The 23,461-nt window shown below is 54.4% G+C and overlaps 1 protein-coding gene across 8 annotated transcripts in view; it reads left to right on the forward strand.

Moving 5' to 3' along the window:
• DCTN1 (dynactin subunit 1) overlaps positions 1 to 23,461 on the forward strand; it is a 72,289-nt gene that overhangs the window by 45,117 nt on the left and 3,711 nt on the right. For 3 of the 8 annotated variants that reach the window (XM_063336397.1, XM_063336399.1, XM_063336401.1), the window contains 22 exons: positions 1,787 to 1,975; positions 3,799 to 3,837; positions 5,420 to 5,617; positions 7,818 to 8,022; positions 9,191 to 9,269; positions 10,676 to 10,835; positions 11,853 to 11,957; positions 12,225 to 12,416; positions 13,180 to 13,296; positions 13,908 to 14,060; positions 14,627 to 14,787; positions 15,778 to 15,946; positions 16,485 to 16,553; positions 17,679 to 17,741; positions 17,851 to 18,000; positions 18,491 to 18,652; positions 19,014 to 19,145; positions 19,414 to 19,542; positions 19,927 to 20,069; positions 20,656 to 20,822; positions 22,483 to 22,497; positions 23,145 to 23,278. In XM_063336397.1, coding sequence (XP_063192467.1) covers positions 1,787 to 1,975; positions 3,799 to 3,837; positions 5,420 to 5,617; positions 7,818 to 8,022; positions 9,191 to 9,269; positions 10,676 to 10,835; positions 11,853 to 11,957; positions 12,225 to 12,416; positions 13,180 to 13,296; positions 13,908 to 14,060; positions 14,627 to 14,787; positions 15,778 to 15,946; positions 16,485 to 16,553; positions 17,679 to 17,741; positions 17,851 to 18,000; positions 18,491 to 18,652; positions 19,014 to 19,145; positions 19,414 to 19,542; positions 19,927 to 20,069; positions 20,656 to 20,822; positions 22,483 to 22,497; positions 23,145 to 23,278 — 2,931 coding nt within the window. The remainder of the gene's footprint in view (positions 1 to 1,786; positions 1,976 to 3,798; positions 3,838 to 5,419; positions 5,618 to 7,817; positions 8,023 to 9,190; positions 9,270 to 10,675; positions 10,836 to 11,852; positions 11,958 to 12,224; positions 12,417 to 13,179; positions 13,297 to 13,907; positions 14,061 to 14,626; positions 14,788 to 15,777; positions 15,947 to 16,484; positions 16,554 to 17,678; positions 17,742 to 17,850; positions 18,001 to 18,490; positions 18,653 to 19,013; positions 19,146 to 19,413; positions 19,543 to 19,926; positions 20,070 to 20,655; positions 20,823 to 22,482; positions 22,498 to 23,144; positions 23,279 to 23,461) is intronic. The other 5 variants (XM_063336398.1, XM_063336400.1, XM_063336402.1 and 2 more) reach the window with 2 other exon arrangements.

Here is a 23,461-nt window from a genome sequence, read left to right on the forward strand (position 1 = left end):
ATGTGTCCACATCAAATAAAGTCAGCTGGCACGCTGCTTTGTCTGACAGCTTGGACCTTCAGGGGTTGCTGGGGATGGATTTTCAATAGGAACTGTTAGTGAAGGTTGTCCAGTAGCTGTGCAGAGGGCTCTAGGAGATGCCATGCTGCATTTTGGCCCTTTCTGGAAGAAAGTATGTCCCTTGGACCTACCCTGACTGCCAAGGCCAAGTCATGGGTCTCCAAAGTTTCTAGCTCTTCAGGTGTGATGAGCAGTGGAACCATACCGGCTATGTCTCTGGTGATGCTGCTCTGTCTCCACACGTTTTTAATCCCTAAAGCAGCAGTAACAAGAACAACGTCCTTGTTTTGAGTAGTGTGTTTATTGGAGATAGTGCTTGCATTGCATGGTGCCATGGAGACTGTTCCCAGGCTGGGGCTCGCACCGAGTCAGGAGTCAAGTCAATCTTGAGGAGTAAAATAAAGTTAGGAAATTAACGTACGCAGTGTTAGATGGCACAGAGATAAGTGCTCCAGAAATAACAGGTCCATGAGGAGAACAACAGAAGTTTCTGATGGACCTGGTGCTTTCCTTCGGACATCAGCTTCCCTTGGTCCTGTCACCTGAGTTAGATGGCCAGCCTCACTGCTGGATCCCCAGCCAGCAATTAACAGCCTAGTTAGCACGATGAAACCTCACTCTGCTGCTCTGGTTCCTCCAAGTTCCACTGGTTTTCTGTGGACTCTGGTGAACTCTTGCTACTCTTTCATTTTATCCTTCTGTTATCCTAAAATTTGGTGCTTTGTCCCCCGAGCTGGTGCAGTTGCAGGCAGAGGGTGCAGACTGAGACACCGGCTGCAGTGCGTCACCAAGAAGCTGCTGGTGGCACTGGCACACGTGTGTGGGCATGCAGGCACAGCAGCACCCGACTCAGGCTCCTGTAAAATGCTGAACAGATGTGTCCTGTCATGTTTCCAGATGTGGAGGATGGACAGGGGCAAAACCTTCCCTGCTCCTGTCTCGGTGTGCTTTGAAGTTTTGGTGCCTCACCCTCTGGAGCTGGAACACCAAAACCTCTGAGTGTATGTTTCTACCCTGCAAACACTGCCGAGGACCCTTGTTAGTCCCCGCTCTGATCCCCTCCGACATGCTCACTTGCAAGGCAGGGTCTGCCCTCGTGTCCTGGGACCTCGGGGTGTGAGCTGGCCTGGCCATGAAGAGCAAGGACATGGGTCTGTGGTAGGGCGAGGAAGTAAATGCAACACGGTTTGTAGGGAGAGGCAATCTTTTACTGTCCCTGCTACTGCAGGAGGGAGGAGATGGACTCCTCCTGGCTCTGGCCTGAAGCAGGACTTCTGTGCTCAGAAAAAGATCTGTTTTGTTTTTTTAACTGTGTCAGTGGTGTAGTAAAACTTTACCTTTCCCTTCAACATCTGTGAATTTTGGTTGAACCCGACTCCTCCTGGAGCAGCGTAAGATCACAGTGTTCACACTGCCAGGGGTCTCTGCAGTAGTGCTGGTCCTCGGCACGCTGCAGGTCTGGGTACAGCGAGGCTGTGGATGGGCTCCATCTAGCCAGAGCTGTTTTGCTGTTGATGTCCCTGCTGTCCCTGTGCTCTGGGTCTCATCTGTGCTGGAAATGCACAACCACTGGGAGACAGTGGCTGACCTGGAGAAACCACCCTGGGGAAAGAAAACCAGAGCCGAAGGGGCGTTGAAGAGTCCAGGGAGATGGACCGGTTGTGGAAGCATCATCTCCCTTGAAACATGCGCATCTAACTTTCTCCCCGACCGTGTTGTTTTGCAGCCCACCCGGACCCCCAATTCTGCGGCATCCAGTGGCACAGCTGGGCCCTCGGGCTCAGCCTCTGCCTCTGGCGGGGAGATGAGCAGCAGCGAGCCCAGCACGCCTGCTCAGACGCCACTGGTGGCCCCAGTTATTCCAACTCCCTCCCTGACCTCTCCAGTGGCACCTCCGGTTCCCTCACCCACAAAGGTAAGCTGTGGCCAAGGTAAGCTGTGGGCTCTGCTGGTGTGGAGGGTGGTAGCTCCTAAGGGTAGGAGGAGAGAAAACCTGCCACCAGTACTGGGAGGAGGAGGATGAGGAAAAGAAGAGCGTCCCTCTGATGGGTCCAGGTGGTGGTCATTGCACAGGGCTTGTGTGACCGCCTGTAATGCTGTGCTGGGTTTAGGCACCAAGGTCTGCAGGAGGAACAGAGCAGCCGGATGGCCAGGGGACGGAGAGGAGTGTGCATGGCTTGGTGGGGAACTGGCCGAGGACAAATGCAGAGGCCGACACACCAAAGCTGGAAAGACACTTCCAAAGAGAAGAGTGCCATAGCTTAACTCGGTTCCCAATGCATGTTCTCCCTTCCCGGGTCCCCATGGGATAGCGTGGCATCAGATCAGTTTGACAGGCAAACATGCTGGGGGTCGAGGCTCTGAGTCAGAGCTTGAACCTGCCGGTGATCTGGAAACTGCCCAGCTCCACCCACTGGCGTCGGATGGACTGGAGCAGAGGGACCAGCAGTGGATGCACTTTAGGAATGTACCTGCCTTCAGAGAGGTCCAGTATTTCCCAAACTTGGGTGTTTCTAATAATTATATCAGCATAGTTATTCCATTTTTGACCTTTAAAATAGTTTTTCATTACTTCCGTCCTGCTTTGTATTAATTAGTTAAAATTAGAGCTTGTGAAAGATTTGGGGCATGAGGGCAAAGAATTAATAGCATGAGAGGACAAAGAGCTCACTCTGAGGTTGTGTATTGAGGGAAAGGCTGTAAAAGCCATTGCTTGGTGGGAAGAAGGGATGTCCTCACTCCCCCGCATTGCCCAGGAGGACTCTGGTAACGGGTTAATGTAATGGAGCCAAAAACTGTTCTCCTCATAGTATTGGTGGCATATGTATGTCCAGGATTGAGTGAACAGCAGAGGAGAAATCTGTGTGGTTTTCCTATGCTGTTTGATATCACGTAGGACTTTTTCCAAAATCTGTTCCTTCATGTCACCCGGCTTTGTGATTTTAAGCTGGAGTCATGAGTCCTACTGCCAGAAGAAGGGAGTCGTGTCCCCTTCTCCTGCCCTTGCTCGCAGCCATGTGCCCAGGTACCGCTCTGCTGGCATCAGCGTTTCCCTGGCTGTGGGAGCTGATCTGGCCAAAAAAGAACTAGTGAATACAGGATCAGTTTTCCCTAGTGGGAATTCACTGGAGGATTACGTGTCCGCTGCTGTGGGATCGAGCAGGTGCTGCTGAAGAGCACAGGGGCATCTCTGGGGGTGGCTGTCCGGGCTATGCCACTTACAGACTGAATTGCCCTGGGTTCAGGTGGCTGCTCTGCTCTTTGCAAGGGCTCTCGTGGCAGCTGCGCAGGCTGCAAGCGAGGGAAAGTGGGACTGTAAAGTCCAGGTACTGGCGGGAGCCTGGGATCTGCTGTACAGCACCGACACATATTTAAACGGCACAGACACTGGGCTTTCCTCAAAGGTGTGCGGTGACAAGGAACGGGGCGACAGGCACGAGTGGCAGCACCAGGATGTTCCGGCTGTTGTTGTGGAAGAGCTCTCAGGGTGAGGCTGGTCAAACACCAGGATGGGTCTAGAGGGGCTGAGGGACCTCATCCTTGGAGACAGCCAGAGCTTGACTGGATGAGGCCCCTGATCTACTCAGCACAGCTGTGGGCAGGGAGGCGGAGCAGAGACCTCCACTCACGTCTCCCAACCTCAGTTATTCACCAATTCTGTAAAGCATGAGTGTACTTTAGATGTATGGTTTGTGTTCAAGAAAGGCCAGTGTAACTGAAGGTATTCTCTGTCTCCAGAACAGCTCAGCAGCACCTCAGTGTCTCCATGAAGGCCAGGTGACCGCTGCCCCGAGGCTCTGGTTTGATGAGCGTGCATGTAGAAATCGCCCTGTCAGCTCCGTTAATGGGGAGCTGGGGGTTTTGCCGTGACCTAACTCACTCTCCAGTAACAGCTCACGTGTGGCTGTGCAATACCTGTATGACTTTGTGCTGCTCGAGTGGTGTTTCCCTGCCCGTGTGGGCAGTTCTGCAGTTACAGCATAGCCGTTTAGAAACATAGTGCCAACCTTGCCTGTGTTTTAAGGTGAGTCAGGTGTGCCTTTCCTATTGGAACGTAAGAGGCTTGGGAAAGGGAACCCTTATAGCCAAGGGGGGGAGGTTGTGACCCCTGAGGAGGCTGCGTTTGCATCTTGTTGGAAATCTCAAGCCTGTGTCCCTTTTCCGTGTGCCAGCTTTCACTGCCGCCGCCGTTGGCTTTGGTCTCAAGATAACGCTGCAGGACCCAGCTGCAGCACTGTGTCACTGTGCAGCCTTCCCTGGACCAGTGCGTGCTGGTGTTAGTATCCTCCTTAAGCTGTATCTTTTACTGCCGGCAAAGCTGGTTTCACTCTGAAGCCCAACTAACGCAGCCCAAATGCAGGTGGAGCAGAAGGGGGTGAGTTCAGAGGGGTGCTGGTCAGCCAGCGGCGCTGCAGGAACGGCCAGAGGCACCTGCCTCTGGGTGGGAAACGGGCTAAAAAAAGCCTTGGAGAGGGTCTTGGGGTGCCCATGCCAGCGATCTGGGGTGCACAGCAAAGACTGTTTTAGGATTCGGTCTGCCGAGGCAGGAGGATTCCCAGGTTTTAGGCTGGTACCCGTCTCGCCCTTGTAGAGGTGCAGCGGGTCTGACACACCGTGGGTTACAACGTGCACCGGACCCCAGGTAGGGAGCATGGGGGAGACACGACGCCCGCCCCTATACAAACATCTGCTGTGCTCTGTAGGGTGATTGTTGGGAGAGGATGAAAGAGGAGCAGCTCTCACAGAGCGCAGTGAACTTACAACATGAATGCACAGTTTGAGGTGTACCCTACACGTGTGTGTGTGTGTGGGCATGTTTCTGAACTACGCGCTAATAACTAAACCCACTGGCTGCTAGAAGTCTGTACCATCGTGCACGTTGTTTTGATAGAACCTTTCTCTAAGATCTGGTTCTGTTTATGAAAATGCGTTTCTTGCATGCCATTGCTCTGCTTCCAGTAGGAGCAGAAGACTTACCGAAGGGTGAACTTGGACACATTAGTGGTGGTGGGGTTTTTTGTTTTTGTTTTTTAAAGGATTTAGCCGTCCATAGATCCCATTGAAGTCAAAAGCAAGGTGCTCAGGACCTTTTGCCAGTCAAAAAGGGTTTTGTCAGCCTGTCAAGGAATATTTATCACACGTTGTATGTGTAGTAAAAATCAACAGATTAAAGTGACGGACGGACTCTGCAGCTGCAAATGTAGAGTGATGCATTCTTTTAAAACTGCCCCAGCAGCGATGCCAAAATGCAGGCTAGCTGCTGATGGGTCACGTTCTGTGTGGGCTAAATTATTGTATCTGGAGCTCTCCCCAAAGGATGTTGTTGCTCCTTTTGGTAATTCTTGTTTTGATGTTGTAGGAGGAGGAAAATTTGCGTTCTCAAGTCAGGGACCTGGAGGAGAAATTGGAGACTCTGAAGATAAAGCGAAATGAAGACAAAGCAAAGCTTAAAGAGCTCGAGAAGTACAAGATCCAGCTGGAGCAGGTGCAAGAATGGAAGAGCAAAATGCAAGAACAACAGGCTGATCTCCAGAAACGTTTAAAGGAGGCCAAAAAGGTGAGTATCCCTGAGGAGCTGAGCAGCTCCAGTACTGGGGCTTGCACAGGGAGACGTGATTCCAGGGCTAATTCAATTGCTGAAAGTGTGTGTGTGTGTTTTTATGAAATGCCAGCTAGCATTAAACTGCCTGCTGTCCTGACTCCTGTCTTCTGAATACGTGCCAGGTCCTAAAGTGGCCTCTGACCTCACATATCGCTGTTCTCTCCAATGTAAATATTGATTTAGGTGATGAGCTGCCAGTGCAAATCCCAGATACAGTCAGAGAGTACGCCGCATGTTTAATGCGGCATGTGAGCGTGGGTGCCGACTGCGTCTGGTCCATCACGGCAGTAGCACATGCAGCTTGTCCTAAAGCTGAAATCACAGCTTCACTCTCTAACCACACTAGATGTCAGAGCAGACGGAGCCTTTGGACGGACTTTGCACAGTCCTGCAAAGGTACCAGAGATGATGTGTGTCCCAGATTTGCTTTGCTTTTTGCTGCCTGCCTGCCTGCCCCATGGCCTGGCCTTTGAGGCAGAAACATCTGATCTACCCAAGAGTTGATTCCTCCATCAGTGCGAGTTTCAGTCTGGTGCAGGGTAAGATAAGTTGACATTAGAGGTGGTTTCCTTTAATAGATGGGGATGAAGAGTGTGATAGTTAAGGAGCACGTTGCACATCTCTGAAAGGTCCCTTCCAACCTAGGCGATTTTATGATTACATTATTCTATCTCAACTTGTATAATAAATAAATACCTGATAAAAGATATATATAATAAATAAATACCTGATAAGGAAGACGGAGACAGACTCTTCTCTGTGGTGCCCACTGAGAGTGCAAGAAGAAAGGGGCACTGGAGATTAAGTTTAAACATAAGAAAAAAACCAAAACTTTTTCCTGTGAAGGTGATCAAACACCGGAGCAGGCTGCTCAGAGAGGTTTGGGGTCTCCATTCCTGGGGATGTATGAGACACGACCAGACCGGACAGAGTCCTGGGGGAGCCAGCTCAGCTGCTCCTGCTTGAGCAGGGGTTGGGGTAGATGATCTGCAGAGGTCCTGGCCCACCTCAGCTGCTTTGAGTGGTGGTGCCCAGCGACAGGACAAGAGGCAATGGGCACAAACTTGAACATAGGAAGTTCCATCTCAACATGAGGAGGAACTTATTTACTTTGAGGGTGGCAGAGCACTGGAACAGGTTGCCCAGAGAGGTGGTGGAGTCTCCGTCTCTGGAAACGTTCAAAACCTGCCTGGATACGTTCCTGTGCAACCTGCTCTAGGTGACCCCGCTCTGGCAGGTGGTTGGACTAGATGATCTCCGGAGGTCCCTTCCAGCCCTACCATTCTGTGATTCTGAGTGCTGGGCGTGCTCTTCCCTGCTCCAGTGACAGGGGTGTAAGTGGATGCTCCCTTCCCCGTACACCATGTCTTTCCTGGCCTGCTCTGGAGTGGGTTCCTCTCTCCGGTGGCTTCCTGGGGAGGTCCTGATCGTGACTTTCTAATGTAGACTTTAATTTGTTAAAACTCATCTCCCTTTAGCTAAACTAATACATTTTGAGCTCTTGCCCTGCAGGGCTGTTTGGTATGAGTCCCTGCCAGCGAAAGCCACAGGGCTTTGGAGCTAATGAGTCTTAGTGTTGCTCGTTATCGCGAACATTTCTCCTGTGGCCGCTCTGCTCTCGCTGAGCCCTGCCTTGGGGTGTCATTTGAAATGTCTGCTGCAGGTTGGTGATTTCCCTCTTTCCCTTCTCCCCCAGTACAGGTTACCTGCTCTTCGCATCCGTGCCTGGTGCTCCCAGGCAGACTGCAGGCAAAGGAGCTTTTGCTTCTCTCTGCCCTGGTTTTCTGGGGTGGATTTTTGGTTTGTGTCCCCAGTGATTTATTTGATTGTCTGCTCCAGTACAAGCCTAAATATTTTCTGTCTTCATATCTGTCACTCCTCACCTGCAGATCGTTTTTCTGCCGGGCGCTTTGGTGGATAGGAGATGATGTGAAGCAGGGGAGAGGCCTCAGGAGAGGGGAGATGGGCACCCTGGATCACTGGCAGTGGACCTTCCCCTCTTAGCCCAGATAAGCTGTTGTTAACTGAACTGTGTCCTCCTGTGAGAGAACCATGAGAGACATAATTGTCTGAGGCTTGTTGTTTGTGAGAGGGGTCTCTCCATCATCGGCCTTGGGATTCCAGGCTCTTCTCACCCATATGTGCTTGACCGCAGGAAGCCAAAGATGCCTTGGAAGCCAAGGAGCGCTACATGGAGGAGATGGCAGACACCGCCGATGCGATTGAAATGGCAACCCTAGACAAGGAGATGGCAGAAGAGCGAGCAGAGTCCCTGCAACAGGAGGTGGACTCCCTGAAAGAGAAGGTGGAATATCTCACAATGGACCTGGAGATCCTGAAGCACGAGATCGAAGAGAAAGGTGGGAAGGGGTCAGCTTTCAAGTGGTCTCAGCCTGGGTCCCCCTGCACAGGGGAGTTCCTCACTGGAGACCAGAATGCTTGACTGCTTCGGAGCAGTGGTGGCTCCTCTCTGCCATTTGCGGTGGGGCTGCGGCTTTTGCCTCTGTGATTTCCTCCGACAGCCGTTGGGGCTTTCTGCTGCGTCCCCAGCCCTGCTCGGCAGGCACAGGTAGGACCACCACGCATGGGCAGGTCAGCAGCAGGCAGCAGCTCAGCTTTGTCTTAACTTGGGTCCTGGCCTCACTGAGAAGGCAGAGATGGAGCTGCTGCGCTCTCGAGTCTGGGGACAAGTGTTCCAGTCCTGGGCTTAGAGAAGCTCAGACTTAGTTTTAATGCTTGTCATTTTCCCTGGGGACAGTGCATGCTACCCCAAAAGATGTTTGACTGGGACAGGCTTTATGTGGGAGGTAACACAACCGCTTTTGTTGCTCACTGATCCAACCTCTCAGCTTTGCACTGAGATGAGCTTCAAAACCAGTGCATTAGCCTTGTTTTGGTTCCCCTGGGGCCTTTTAGCTCTTGCTATTCAAGGTGAGCTTTAAAAATTACACACAGCAGGAAATGAGCCAGCCGTTAAACACTTGTAGTATTGGAATTCACCTGAAAAAAATGAAACCTGCTGTAGAAGCAGCAGATGATGAGGCAGGCAGGCTGAGGGATGTGACAGAAAGGTAGGCATGTCGAGGGACCGGGAAAAATGTTGGGAGGACAAGACTAGTCTGCAGGGAGATGTGGAAATTACTGAGATGAGCAAGGTCTTTGATTTGAGTTTACTTTTGCTGAATTATGAGGGCTGGGAGGGTTGAGAGCTGAGACTGCTCACGGTATCCAGTGATGCCTTGCTCTGCCATAGCCCAGCAGCTGCCCTGGTGCAGTCTGCAGGTTGGTACAGTGGTTCTTCATCTGCACTGACTGGCTTTGGTGGCACCAGGGGAGTTTCTCGGCCTACGAGCACCAGTGTTATGCACCATGTTTCAGTTTTGCCCTGCTGCAGGAGAGGAACTGATGTGTTTCCCCTTGGTGTGACTCTTACTGGTGTTGGTAATGTCACTTAGTGTTGAGAGAACTGGATCTGTTTCGCAGCTGCTATTTCTGCACAAGCAGAATAATGCTTCCTTTGTACTGCAGGCTCGGATGGAGCAGCATCCAGTTACCAAGTCAAACAGCTGGAAGAGCAAAACGCAAGACTCAAGGAAGCTCTTGTAAGGTAGGAGAACACTATTGGTCCCCAAAGGCTGGAATGCTGATGAGGAAGTTCCTTCCTATGAGCGCCCATGCTGTCTTGGTCTAATAAGAGTTTGTGTCAGAGCACTGATCCAAATACTTATTTTCCAGAGCAGCTGATGTAACACTTGCTTAGCTGGTCTTGGGTTGTTTCTGAGCTCTTGTGCTCCTGTAAGCATGCAACAGAAAAGGCAGAATCTCTTATCACTGGAGACCAATGTAGATCTGAAGAAAATGAAGCCACTTCAGAAAGCTTCTGTATTTCGTTTCTCTGTGTATGCAGTGCTCTGCTTCTGCAGCACAGCTGCAGGTTTATTCAAGCAGCCTGGACAGGACAGTTCTTGCAGATGCCTCCTGCTCAGGTTCTGCTTCAGGTTTCTTGAGCCTGCTCAGCACTGGGACCTGGCTGTTGCCTTTCCCTGGGCAAGCCCATCTGCCAGGGCTTGGGGCTTTTCTTTCTGGAAGCCACATGTGCTGCAGCGAAGAGTTCAGATGGGATCCCTCTGGTAACCACACCGCTCCTCACTGTCCCACCTCACTCCTGCCATGAGGAGGTGGGTTCAGTGGCTGTGGTTCAGTGCGCTCAGGGTGCTGCGTTGCCTTTGGTGCAGAGAACAGCCTGTGCTTAAAGTAGGCCAGGAACAGGTAGAGGAGGTGGAAGCATCCCCTCCTGATAGGAAACACAAGAAAGTGCCTTGCAAGGACTTCCAAATCAGTGCGTGTTTTGGGTGGGAGGTATAAAGAAGGTCCAAATAAGAGGGGCTCCCAGCACTTGCACTCCCTGGGCAGAGCCACTTTGGGGCTGTTAGCAGAGCTGTTCACACAGGGGCTTCAATATACACATAAGCAAAGCTCTGTTCTCCGTTTGTGACAAAACGCCTTTCCTTGCCTGTGCTTTGTCTTTTTTCTGCTGCTGACCTTCTCTTTTACATTGTGAAAGGCTGCGAATGTGACTTATTTTTCTTTGCTCACTGGGTTCTTCCTTTCTGTGCTTTAGCCTGTCCCATTTACAGCTGTTCTTTCTTGTCTGTCTCACTTGTGCTCTCTGTTGTCAGTTTTTCTACATTCTCCTCTTCTGTTCTCTCCATCCCCTATCGCTCTCATTCTTTCAAAGGAAGGTGGCATCTCAGGCACCGATTCACCCCTACCGCTTGCTGTTAATGAGCTGTTCTGTAGGAACGCTGCTCAGGTCCCCACCAGGGAGGGGCTGCTGGAGCCTCCAAAGGAGCTCTGCTTGTGCTGCTGATGGGCAGTCAGGGCCAGTAAGGGCAAGGGGTCTGGACTGTGCTGGTGCCCACCGAGAGCAGTGTCTGGGAAGGGAACAGCTTCTCTTGCTCTGTTACCTGGGCCTCTGCTGGGCTTGTGATGGGTCTGGTTGCTCTCTGAAAGGATGCGGGACCTGTCTGCATCAGAGAAGCAGGAGCACGTGAAGCTTCAGAAGCAAATGGAGAAGAAGAACACAGAACTGGAGTCTCTGCGTCAGCAGAGGGAGAAGCTTCAGGAGGAGGTGAAGCAGGCAGAGAAAACGGTTGATGAGCTAAAGGAGCAGGTGAGTCCATTGCGGGAAGGATACGTGGGAAGGGGAGGTTTGGGGCTGTCTGGGGCATTGACCGTCTGCTGTCAGGCAAGCTTGGGCCACCTCCTGGCACAGAGCATTTTGTCAGTTGCTCTTGGAGAGCCACACTCGGTGATACACCTGCAGGGACTAATACTTCTGGGCCCATGTGCAAAAGCAAACCCTGTTCCAGCAGTGGAACTGTGTTGGACTGTGCTTGGCCATCGGGTGGCTCTTGAACATAGGACATGGATGGTACGTCCTGCTTCCCAGGGCTGGTCTGTGTTTGCTGCTTGCTCGGTGCTGAGCCATCACATCTGCCATGAGGCTTGTTCCTGGCCAGGCTGAGACATTGGTGCAGGTGTGGGCCAGCCATGAGGAAGCCCCCAGGAAGGATCTATATTCAGAGCGGAGCAGCCTGTGCAATTCCTCTGAACTGCTGGAGAGATGCTGGCCTCACGTGCTCTGAGCGTTAGCCTGAGTTATGTAGAAGGTGGGCTGTTGGCAGAGATGATGCATCTTAATGCAAAGAGGCTGAAATGCCCATTCCTCCTTTAATACTGTAAGCGTATAACCACTCGCTTAGGTCCTCAGGGGAGGCAGAGAGCTTGGAAAGCACTGTCGCAAATCTGCAAAGACTCAACCTGAAGGTCAGCATCATTTATGCTGACCTGAAACGGTTCAAACTTGTGCCCTGATGCTGCGGCTAAGGAGACAGTAACAACTCAAGGAGCCAAAGCCAAGCCTGTCTTTTCATGTACCCCTTCCTTCTGGGGCTGCTAGCTGTTCTGGTTTGAGTTGTTTGCTCACGTGAGGGATGCTGTTCTCTGCTATCAGGAGGGAGCTTATGCACTATTTGACAAACCCTCACCCCGGGATGGGGAGACGAATTTATCAGCCACATCCCACATCTTAAAAGGGTGATCCCGTGGTGGTATAAAAGGACTTTTGAGCTGCTTGCTGCAGCGTCTTGAGCTCCAGGTTGGAGTGTGATGTGGTGCGTGCTTGCAGGTGGATGCTGCTTTGGGTGCTGAAGAGATGGTGGAGACTCTGACAGAGAGAAACTTAGACCTGGAGGAGAAGGTCCGGGAGCTGCGTGAGACTGTTGGGGACCTGGTAAGATGGACTCCTCTGCAGGAAGGGCTGGTACTGAAGGGCTTGCCCCTCTTCCTGGTGTGGGGCTGGGCTGATGTGAGGGGCTGGTCCAGCAGTGCCAGAGGGGACTGGGGAACCTCTCTACAGGCATTGCACTGGGTGCCGCTTCCGAACGGTGCACAATATGCCCCTTACACCCCGAGGTGCCCCTCTGTTCTGAAAATGCCCAACTGCCCTCGCTTGCTCAGCTTGGTGTAACTGTGTCCCATGCTGCCTCCTCCTTGCCAGGAAGCCATGAACGAGATGAACGACGAGCTGCAGGAAAATGCCCGGGAGACAGAGCTGGAGTTACGGGAGCAGCTGGATATGGCGACAGCGCGGGTCCGTGAGGCAGAGAAGCGTGTGGAAGCTGCGCAGGAGACCGTGGCCGACTACCAGCAGACCATCAAAAAATACAGAGAGCTGACTGCACACCTTCAGGTGCGGCCCTTTGCTGTCCCCCTCACAGCAGCGGGGCAGTTCTTGCTGGAGCTGTGCTCCTCTGGGAGCCCACCTTGGTGATGAGGAGACCGAGCAAGTGTAGGCAAGAGCATTCCCAGGGGAGGTAGGCAGGGACGGCACGCTGCCTCCTGTTCTCGTGGGAGATGGGCAGAACGCAGGTGGCTGGTGCTTGGAGAGCGGGTTCCGGTTTGAGCTTTCCTGGGGACCTCCAGCAGTGCCAGCCCTGCATGTGCTTCTCGTGACCTCTGACAGCCCTGCCTGTCCTTCTGCCTGTATCCAGATGGGGCTCGCTGGCAGAGCCCCTGCTGAAGTCAGCACTGTAAAATACTTCTGAACACATGGCTGTTTCAGCCGTTTGCCGTGCTGTGCTGCCTGTGCTCCAGGCTTGGAAGCCGAATCCTGGCAGAGACAGAATAGCGTGGGGTTGTTCCAGCACTGGGCTTATTTCTCCTGGGCTTTGCTGGCAGCAAAAGGAGATGGGTAATGAGTCTGTGTGGATTCCTTGGCTTTAATACAGCGTGCGGTCAGCCAAACCTTTGGAAAGCACTTGTATTCCTCTTCCTTACTTGCATCCGTCATTGTGCATGTTGCACAATGAGACCCCGGTGCTCCCCCCCAGCCCCTCCGCGAGCAAGGGGGCATTTGGAGGTTAGGTGTGGAGGTACCGCAGTGGGTGTGGGGTCACAGATGTCCTCCGTGCTGGTTTTCTGTATGTCTCACCGCAGCTTCTTTCTGTGCTCAGGACGTGAACCGAGAACTCATGAGTCAGCAAGAAGCATCTGCCGAGAAACAGCAGCAGCCTCCTCCCGAGATGTTTGACTTCAAGATTAAATTTGCGGAGACGAAAGCCCATGCTAAGGTAGGGCCAGCACGAGAGCTGCGCGCCAGGCGTGTGACCTGGACGGGGTGCATTCGTTCCCTCCCATGTGTGAGGCTCCTGAAGCACTGGCACCGAGGCATGGCACCGGTGTGTGGGTGCCAGTCTAGGGGTGGGTACTCCCTGCCTGGTGTGGGGCTGGCCCTGGCTTTCAGAGTTGGCCTGTGGTGCTTGTGCCAGGCATGGAAACAAGCGACCGTCAGGATGTTTCTCTCTCCCAAGAGAAACATCAAAGTTCAAATCCTGCTGTGCAAAAAGGGATGTTTTCTTGTGAAGGAGCGTGCTCGGAGCGGACAATGTAAGCATTGTTTTTGTCACACTGTGAACGCTGGCTGGAAAGAAAGAATGCTTGTGAGCACAGATACATGGTGTACTCTGTACATGGGGTTAGACCAGAGCTCCAGACTGGTCCCTGCGCACATCCGCAGAGCGCTGGTTGTTCGTGATGAGAAACGTTTTCTGTGACAGCCAGGGAATAAGGTGTTAGCTGTGTCCCAAGAGGAAAGAGGTTCTGACTTTTTAAAATACGGGCTGGCATGCGCTGGTCTGGGGAGGGGACCGATCGGGCTGCCTTGACCGTGTGTCTCCTGCAGGCCATCGAGATGGAGCTGCGCCAGATGGAGGTGCAGCAGGCCAACCGGCACGTCTCCCTCCTCACCTCCTTCATGCCTGACAGCTTCCTGCGCCACGGCGGGGACCATGACTGTATCCTGGTGCTGCTTCTCATCCCTCGGCTCATCTGCAAGGTGGGATGGGTGCCTCGGCTCCCGCCTGCCTCAGGGAGTTAGGCCTTGTCAAGAGCCTGTGTTAATTCTTCCCTCGAAGCTTGGAGCTGGAGCTATCTCCTGAGCTGGGCTGATGCCACTTGGGCTGTCTGGGAGACAGTGGCTGTGCCACAGCTCTGTGGGATATATATCTTTTCTTTCTGTCCCATTTGAATTTGGGATTTTGAATGTTTACTAGTTTGAGAACTTTCAAAATTGTCTGGGAGGAGGGAGGAAGAGGAAGAAGGAGTCCCTGCCCGGAGGTGGTGGTAGGTCAGTGGTTGGAGCACTCAGTTGTGGTACTGGTGGGTCAAGGCTGCCAATTTGGGCAGGGCAGGCGTGTGAGCCTTGGTGTCTTGCAGCACTGACTAGGGAGTTGGCGCCCTGCTGTCCTGCTCGGTCCCCTTCTGGCCTGCAGAAATCTTTCCCAGGAAAGCTTGCTTTTTTGGGGGTATTGGGGGTGTGTGTGTTTGGCTGGTCTGTGGCTAAGCAGAACAGATCAGAGCAAGCGTAGGAAGACTCTGAAGGTTTGCCCTCTTCCCCAACAGGCTGAGCTGATCAGCAAACAGGCTCAGGAGAAGTTTGATCTGAATGAAAACTGCGCAGAGCGCACTGGCCTCAGGGGCGCTGCAGGAGAGCAGCTGAGCTTTGCTGCAGGGCTGGTCTATTCCCTGAGCCTCCTGCAGGCTACGCTGCACAAATATGAACAGTGAGTACCCAGCCCTTCTCCTCACCCTTGATTCCCACCCGCTTCACTGTCTGGAAGCACAGACAACCTCTGCAGCCTCGCAGCAGGGCCTGGTCCCTCTGGGATTAAAGATATTTTGGCAGCTGGGGGGAAGAAGGCTGAGGGATCCCATTTGTTGCCTTGTGATGGGGGTATTCACTTCTCTTGTAACTTCCTCTTTGTTTTCCTCCCAAGAAACGTGAAGGGATCCAATGCTCTAGCACGTATTGCACATTCTTCAGCTGTGACTGTGTCTTGAGGCCAGAAGTAGCCTTGCTGCACTCATTTTTCCATTTGTCCTGCCAGGAGATGCATCACAGTCTCTTGCTGAGCTTGATTGCATCTGGGGTTGGCTCTGGGCTTCAGTCCCCAAGAGCAGGCTCTCCCCTGCAGCACAGGGCCCTCTTCCACGAGTGCCCAGGGCTTAGTCCTGTGCGGAAGGTTTCACGGGGTGTCAGCCTGAACTCTTGATCAGTGTGAGCCCGTCACTAGGCAGGGCCCTGGCAGCACCACGGAGCCAGGGCTTTCCTTGGAGACTGGGAAATACCTTTTCGCATCAAAACGGCTGTGGCTGGGGAGGGTACTTGCCTTGAGGCTTGCTTGCCTTGCTCCCAGGAAAATGGCTCAGTGTGAAACAGGGCACTGAAAGATCCCTTTGCTCCTGCACCAGCACAGTTGATAAACTTGTAGGGTCTCCTCCTGCCTCCAGCACTGGCTTCTGGCTTAGAGACTTGAGCTTTTCTGTTCTGGGGCTCCCTTTCCTGTAGCTCCCAGGCAGCCTATCTCACGCCCTGGTTTTCTATAGATGTTTTGACCTTTGTTAACCACTCTCTAGCTAAGGGGGTCCAGGTGGTGGTCCGGAGGCATTCCAGGGGTCTGAGATTGGCACCGAGAAGCAAAGCTCTGTATTGATGCTGCCTGGAGCGTGTGCCTGTCCCAGCCAAGCCGACTGTGCCTGCCTTCCCTTACCAGGGCCCTGAACAAGTGCAGCGTGGAGGTGTATAAGAAGGTGGGGATGCTGTACCCCGAGATGAGCGTCCACGAGCGCTCGCTGGACTTCCTGATCGAGCTGCTGCACAAGGACCAGCTGGATGAGACGGTCAATGTGGAGCCGCTGACCAAAGCCATCAAGTACTACCAGGTGGGTCTGCGGAGCTGAGAGTGACGGGCTCTTGGCCGTGTTTGGGGCATTTCTGACTTGCAGAGAGGGGAACTGGTGCAACCGCACCAGTGCATGCCACAGCTGGAAATCATGCCCTTGGATACGTCGTTCACGTGGCACATTGATAAGCTGTGAATAAGCTCCTTGGTAGCGCTCTCCTTTGGATATTTTTCATCTCCGGAGCATGCAGGACTTGAGCCTGTGAGTGTGTCACTTGGGAGCTGTGTTCTCTGTCCCTGGGAGGACGCAGTTCTCCCATCCTAGGTTTCTGTACCTCTGTGCTGTAGGTCAGGGTCGCTGAGCCTTCGATTTAGGGGCCACCAGCTCTTTCAGAGGGCAGGGTGTTGAGAGAGGATCTGGTTGGGGTCACTGCAAGAGTTTTCACTTGCAATTAAAAATTAGGCCAAATCCTCAATGTTTGGGGGTTTTTGTTACGTATTTCCTCGTTTGGTTTGTTTGCTTGCATGTGTGGAAACATTTGAGGGGTGCTGATCTCTGCTGATCTCTCTCCACCTAGCATCTGTACAGCATCCACCTGGCTGACCAGGCTGAGGACTGCACGATGCAGCTGGCCGACCACATCAAGGTGAAGTGGCGAAAAAATAACCTGACTCTTTCCTTGTTGCGTGTTTTCTGCCTTTGCCCTTTCTGCTCCCCACTGAGATAATTTTCTGACTTGAAAAGCCTCTTCTGCCCCTCTCCCCGTTGCAGTCACTTTTCCCCAGCTCCCGCTACTAGTGGCAGCACAGCGGTGATGTGGGCTCCCAGGTCAGGGAAAGGGGAAGAAGGCGTGGGGCCATTTGCCCTGCAGACATCGGGGTAGAAAGAGAAGAGCAGCAAGGAGAGTGTGGAGAACCTAGTGTCTAAGAGGGAGTGTTGTACTGCCCTGAGCTTCTAAGCGAAGTACCAGTGTCCTGTGCTCCATGAAGTAAAACAAAAACTGAATACCTGTCGTGATTCAACCCCAGCCAGTAACTAGGACAATGCAGCTGCTCGCTCGCTGTCCCCTGGTGGGATGGGGGAGAGAATCAGAAGAGTAAGAGTAAGAAAACTCACGGGTTGAGACAAAGACAGTAAAAAATTTAATAAGTAAAGCAAAAGCTATGCAGGCAAGGAAAGCAAAATAAGGAATTAATTCACTGCTTCCCATCGGCAGGCAGATGTTCAGCCATGTCCAGGAAAGCAGGGCGCGTAACAGTTACTTGGGAAGACAAAACACCATAACTTCAGATTTCACCCCTCTTCCTTCTTTTTCCCCCGGTTTTATATACTGAGCATGACGCGGTGTGGGATATCCCTTCGGTGAGTTGGGGTCAGTTGTCCCGGCTGTGTCCCCTCCCAGCTTCTTATGCCCCCACAGCCTACTCGCTGGTGGTGGTGTGAGAGGCCAAAAAGGCCTTGACTCTATGTATGCACTGCTCAGCAACAACTAAAACATCCCTGTATTATCAACGCTGTTTTCAGCACAAACCCAGAACGTAGCCCCATACACCAGCTACTGTGAAGAAAATTAACTCTACCCCAGCCAAAACCAGCACAATGCCTCCACTTTTTTTCCTGCTCCTGTAAATCCTGGAGTCGTGGCAAGGTGGTGTACGGAGGGTCTGTCCTGAAACACCTGAGGCCAAATCCCCAGTTTTCCCTAGAGCAGCTCTCTTGCCCGGTCTCTGCTTTGCCCCGAGCTGACAGTACCTGTGTTTGTGCTCTGCAGTTCACCCAGAGTGCCTTGGACTGCATGGGGGTGGAGGTGTGCCGGCTGCGAGCCTTCCTCCAGGTAGGACATGCCAGAGCTGCTTCTACAGGGTTGTGGCAAGGGCTGTGCTGGGTTCCCTGCCCACTGATCTCTCCGTCAGTTTTTCTGAGGTCTGTTCTCTGCACCCTAGGCTGGGCAGGAGGCGTCCGACCTTGCCATCCTCCTCAAGGACCTGGAGACCTCATGCAGTGACATTCGCCAGTTCTGCAAGAAGATCAGGCGCCGCATGCCTGGGACGGATGCTCCGGGTATCCCTGCGGCACTGGGCTTCGGGCAGCAGGTGAGCTGGCTGGCAGAGCAAGGCACCCTAGCACTGCCCGGCGTGGGGCCATCTTAGCCACATACCGGGAGCTGTGGGCTGTACTGGGCTAGCACCAAATGCTGATAGATCACTGCTGTCCTGGCTGGCTCCAGAGCGTGACTGTGACGGTGTGTAGTGCCCTGCTTAAGGAGCAGCTTCCCACTGCTCAGGCAGAAGATGGTGCAAGCTGAGATGGGAATTGATGTCTCTGGGCTTTGTGTTTCTAGTTGGGATGGAGATATGGACTTCTAACCTAATCTTCTCCAGCCTTGAGTTTCTTTCTATCTTTTCTGGTGTTTCCCATCTTCCCAGTGATGCTTCATAAGCAAGTTAAAATCTCAATACCTTCACACTAGGGTGAGGCAAGTGTTGTGCAGCTAGGAGCTTCCCCAGTGCCTGGCAGGCAAGCTGGAAAGCAGCCCATTTGTCTCTGCCTTTCCCAACCATCCTCTTTCTGCCCAACTTTCAGGTGTCGGACACGCTGCTGGACTGCCGCAAGCACCTGACGTGGGTGGTGGCCGTGCTACAGGAGGTGGCCGCTGCTGGGGCGCAGATGATTGCTCCTCTGGCGGAGAACGAGGGGCTGCTGGCGGTGAAGCTGGAGGATCTGGCCTTCAAAGCAAGCGAGCAGGTGAGAAAACCCCTTCTTGACTCCCCCTCGTTCCCTGCTGCAGCGAGGTAAAGCCAGGACCCGTTGTCACTCCAGCGCTACAGACCTGCCTGTGAGCAGCTCTGGAGCCTTGAGGAGGCTTGGAATGGACTCCTGGGAATATGGCCAGGGAATAACGCTAAAACGTGGAGGGCTTTGTGGTCCCCTGCTCTGTGCTGTCCTTCCCCGCAGCTGGCCTTGCTTTCCAGCTGCACTAAAGGGACTAAAGCCACACTGCAGCTTCTTGAGGCCTGTGGCACGTTGTAGGGAGTGGGAGGGGGCTGTAACGGTGGCTGTGAGCTCAGCCTAGGGGCACCTGCCACTTTCTTCCCATCTTTTGCAGATCTACGGCACCCAGGGCATCAACCCCTACGAGTGTCTGCGTCAGTCCTGCAGCATCCTCATCGCGACCATGAACAAGATGGCCACGGCTATGCAGGAGGGAGAATATGATGCAGATAGGCCACAGACCAAGGTGGGCTTCAACTGCAGCCGGGGTCTTGGGCAGAGCTGGAGCATCTGAGCTGCTCTGTAATCTCCCACAGTCCTGCTGCTGCCTGCCCTGGCAGGAGACTCTTCTGGGTGCGATGGCGGGGTAGAGAGCTGGGGAGGTGCAGCAGTTGCCTGCAGAACGCAGGGAGGCCAGGAACGGTCCCCCTCTTGCCGTGTCATCACATCTGCAATTACTGGAATTCTTCTTTAAATACCAATTTTGTGTCTTGTTCCTCTGGTCTCCATTGCAGCCCACCCCACCTGCTGACCTACGGGCGGCGGCTCTTCGGGCAGAGATCACTGATGCCGAGGGGCTGGGGCTTAAGCTGGAGGACAGGGAGACGGTCATCAAAGAACTGAAAAAGTCTCTCAAGATCAAGGTAAGCTGTTCTTCAGCTGATCTCTGCCTTGCTGGCAGGTCAGCGAAGAGCTCTGTGTTGCTGTAGTGGTCATGTTCGTGCTCCAGGTGGCTTGTTGCCTGTGGAACTGTCTCGAGTGCCAGCCAGATCTCCTCCTGGAAATATTGTTCCACTTGTCAGGGAGTTGCCTCCCTGCCAGAGGCTGTCCTGGCCTTTCTCCCACAGTGTTCTGGGAGGGGGAATGTTGGTGATGGGTTCACGTGCCTGGCTACCAAGCGTATGTGCAGTGTGGGTAGGAGTTGTGATTTCTGGGCAGGCTCCCACCAAGTGTTGCAAGGAACTTTTCTTAGTGCCCACCATCCCCAGGGCCCTGGAGTTCCCTGATTTCTTTCCCTGCCGCTACAGGGCGAGGAGCTCAGCGAAGCAAACGTGCGGCTCAGCCTCCTGGAGAAGAAACTGGACAGCGCGTCCAAGGATGCGGATGACCGTGTGGAAAAGATACAGACAAAGCTGGATGAGACCCAGACGCTGCTCAAAAAGAAAGAGAAGTAAGTGTGAGATGGGGCTGCTGTTGGAGGGTCTCTGATGAGGACTGGATGGCTGGTGGTCCCCTGGGCTGGCTAGGAGGCTTTGTGGAGGGACAGGTTAGTGGAGGATCCGCCGGGGAACCAGCACGTTCTAATGGTGCACAGCAGAGCGCAGGCTGGTAGAGGGGTCCTGGGAAAGGTCCTGTTCAAATGCTGTTATGGAAATGGCCGTTGTCTTGGCATGTTCTTACTGCCCTTGCTGTGCTCCAAGCGTCTCTTGCCACCCGTGGTCTGTTGGCAGAGCGAGCCTGTGGACAAGCAGGGAGGTGCAACCTGCAGGCTGGAGGGAGGACTGTCTTGCAGTGTAAAAGCTGGGCAAAACAGCTACGGAATGTTGAGTTCAATATGGATAAATGCTTCTTCTGTGTGCTAAACTGCAATCTATAGTGGAGGCTGATGGGGCTCCAGCTCCTGGATCAGCAGGTCTGTGTTTGAAGCACAGCAGCAGCAAGATGCGTGACAAAGCCAGAAGCTCTCTGCTCTACTTGCCTTTTTCCTTCAGAGAAACATCTCTGACTACACCTATGACTCTGTGTGCTCTTCCCAGGGAGTTTGAGGAGACCATGGATGCTCTTCAGGCAGATATCGACCAGCTGGAATCGGAGAAGGTGGAGCTGAAGCAGCGCTTGAACAACCAGTCAAAGCGAACCATCGAGGGCCTGCGCGGTGCCCCTGCCTCTGGAGTTGCCTCCATCGTGTCTGGCATTGCCGGAGGTGCGTAACCGTCATCCCCAGAGCGCTCGAATGGTTCTGCGGCTGGTGTGGGGTTTTTACAGGCTGGAAAGGGAGCCTGGGACATCCTCCTGATATAGAATCTGGGAGCTGTGGAGTGGGATGCTCTGCAGTGTCTGTGTAAAACCTGCCCAGGAGGCAGTGCTGGAGCTCGTACTGCTGGCAGGAGCGAGCAGCGCTTCCGAACAGTGCTCCGAAAGTCTGCTGCTCTGCCTGCCCGGCCTTCCCACAGAGAGCCAGAGCCCCTGGCATGGCTGGCAGAGGGGCGAGGACAGGAAGCATTCAGGCTGTAATGATGACTGGAGAACGCGGAGAGCCTGCAGCTCCCCAGGGATGTCCAGCAGCTCCATGCCTGGGTGGGCAGGGCAGTGGTTGGCACCTCTGTGGAGCCAGCCTGGGGTGTCCCTGCAGGTGGCTGGGGCTGAGGGACCGGTGGTGGCAGGGCACCTTGCTCTGGCTGCCGTGGGTGGGTGAGTGCCGGTACCACCTGGCCCAGCCCGTGAGCCTGTCCTCCCACTGGGATGCTCCCATGGAGACGCAGTGGTCTGTGCCTTCCCACTGGCGTGTCCTTGCTGCTGAACCCGCCTCTCCAGGGCATAGATGGGCTGTTTGGGCTCTGCTGCTCTGACCCTGGCTGGCTCGGAGAATGAGACGTGATTTCTCTGCGCCTCCTGGGCTCTCCAGAAGCCCAACGACAAGAGGTGGGTGGTGGTGTGGGACGGGTGCTTGCTGAGGTTGCGGGTCCTCGTGCTGACTAGCAGGGGTGTTAGCACCTTCCTTGTCACTTTGGAGGAAATGTCCTATAAAAAATGCCTGGTGGCAGGAGCGGGTCTTTGTCAGGAGCTCTGGCTGCAGGTGCAACTGAGAGCTCAGGTGTCCTTTAGGTCTGTGACCAGGGTGGCTGTGGAGCAGCCTGGCCCTCCAGCCCCAGCATGGCAGTGATCCAGTGGGTCCAGGTTCCTGATCCTGATCTGGGTTGGGTAACACCTGAATGCTCCTTGAAGCAGCAGCTCCTGGCCCTCTCCCCAAGTCACTGTGACCAAGTCACTGAGCTCTGGCTCTCGGGGACACTGGCAGCACGTTCTCGGTCCCAAACACCGTGTGCAGTGCTGTGAGCACTGTGCCGGCACCAGCCTGCTCACGAGTGCTGCATTTCATCAGGGAGAGCTGAGGGCACAGACACCCCAACTTTTGGGGGTGTAGTGCTCAGCGGGTGCAGCAGGGCAGTCTGCGGGAGCTGCTCCTCCACCCCTGCATGGGGAGGCTCAGCCGGAGCACCTTGGAGCAGGTCAGTGTGGATCACCGTGCCTTCAGCGACCCACAACAAGAGGCGGCTGTTGTGGGCTCTGGATGAGCCGTGCCGTGGGTGCACGTGTGTCCTGCTTGGGTTTTTCGCAGCCACACACATGGCCGGGGCTCGCCAGCTCCTAGCTGGATCCTGCAGCTGCGGCACATGGAGCCCCACTGCCCTGGCAGGGATGCTGGGACAATTGCTGCTCCCGGAGTCAGGGGATGGGGGTCGGCACAAGACACAGCCGTGGGTGACCAGAGCTCCTCTGGCCATGGCTCCTCTCAGACTTGATCCTCGGCTTTAATTCTGCTTCTTCTTGTCTTTCCTCTGGCTCCTCTCCTTGTACTGCAGAGGAACAGCAGAGAGGTACAGTACTGCACCCCAGCATGCCACTGCTCCCTGCCTCCCCCGGCCCCCAGAAGTGCATGCCAGGGGGGGACTAAGTGTCCCAAGGCACCCAGCATGGCCCTGGGACAAGGCTTGGTTTGGGAGCAGGGGGAAGGACGCCGGCCCTGCTCGAGGGCGGCGCTTGGCTCAGATGCCGAGCAGCCTGTGGCACAGGGGAGCTCGCGGCTGGTGCGCTCCTGGGCAGCACAGGGAGTCCAGGAAGGGAGTGATGAGCATGAAACCGCTGTGGGCGCAGAGTGGTGTGGCTCCTGCAGCGGAGAGATGGGTCGCCAGAGTGCCCAGAGCACGGCACAGCTCCACATCTTCGGGATGTGGGCACCGGGAGTGCCTGGTGCCAGGCTGCTGAGGAGACGGGGGGATAGTGAGGTGCTGGCCCGGCCAGTTGGTGTCTTGGCCTTCTCCGCGGGAGCAGGACGGGAGTGCCGCATGTTCGTGATGGCTCTGTCGGTGCCTGGGTGCACACTGGCAGACGCTGCTTCTCCCCGCGCTGCAGACACTTGTCCCTTTGCTGAGCCTGTCCGCATGTCCAGTGCCGCCGTAGCAGTCCTGCCCCGCGCTCGTGTGTGACAGTCGCTCACTCTGCTGCCGTTCCTGCCCGTCTGCAGGTGTCGGTGCCGGCCAGGTGACAGGAGGTGGCTCAGGACCCGTCCAGGTGAAGGACTCGCCTCTTCTTCTCCAGCAAATCGATGCCCTGCAGCTTTCCATCAAGCACCTCAAGAACGAGAACAACCTGCTCAAGGTGAGGCGCCTTGTCCCGTGGCGGGTCCCCGGGCACTCAGACGTGCCGTATGTCGGGAGGTCGAGCAGGAGAAGAGGGGAGGACAAGGTGTGGGGTGGCTGGGGGGAGCGTGGTGCCATTGCAGAGGGCAGGGCCATTGCCCTGGGGCTGGGCAGAGCAGCCTGGGGCTCTGGCTGCTGCCAG

Source organism: Chroicocephalus ridibundus, chromosome 5 (genome assembly GCF_963924245.1).
Source record: "Chroicocephalus ridibundus chromosome 5, bChrRid1.1, whole genome shotgun sequence".
Classification (NCBI taxonomy): Eukaryota; Metazoa; Chordata; class Aves; order Charadriiformes; family Laridae; genus Chroicocephalus; species Chroicocephalus ridibundus.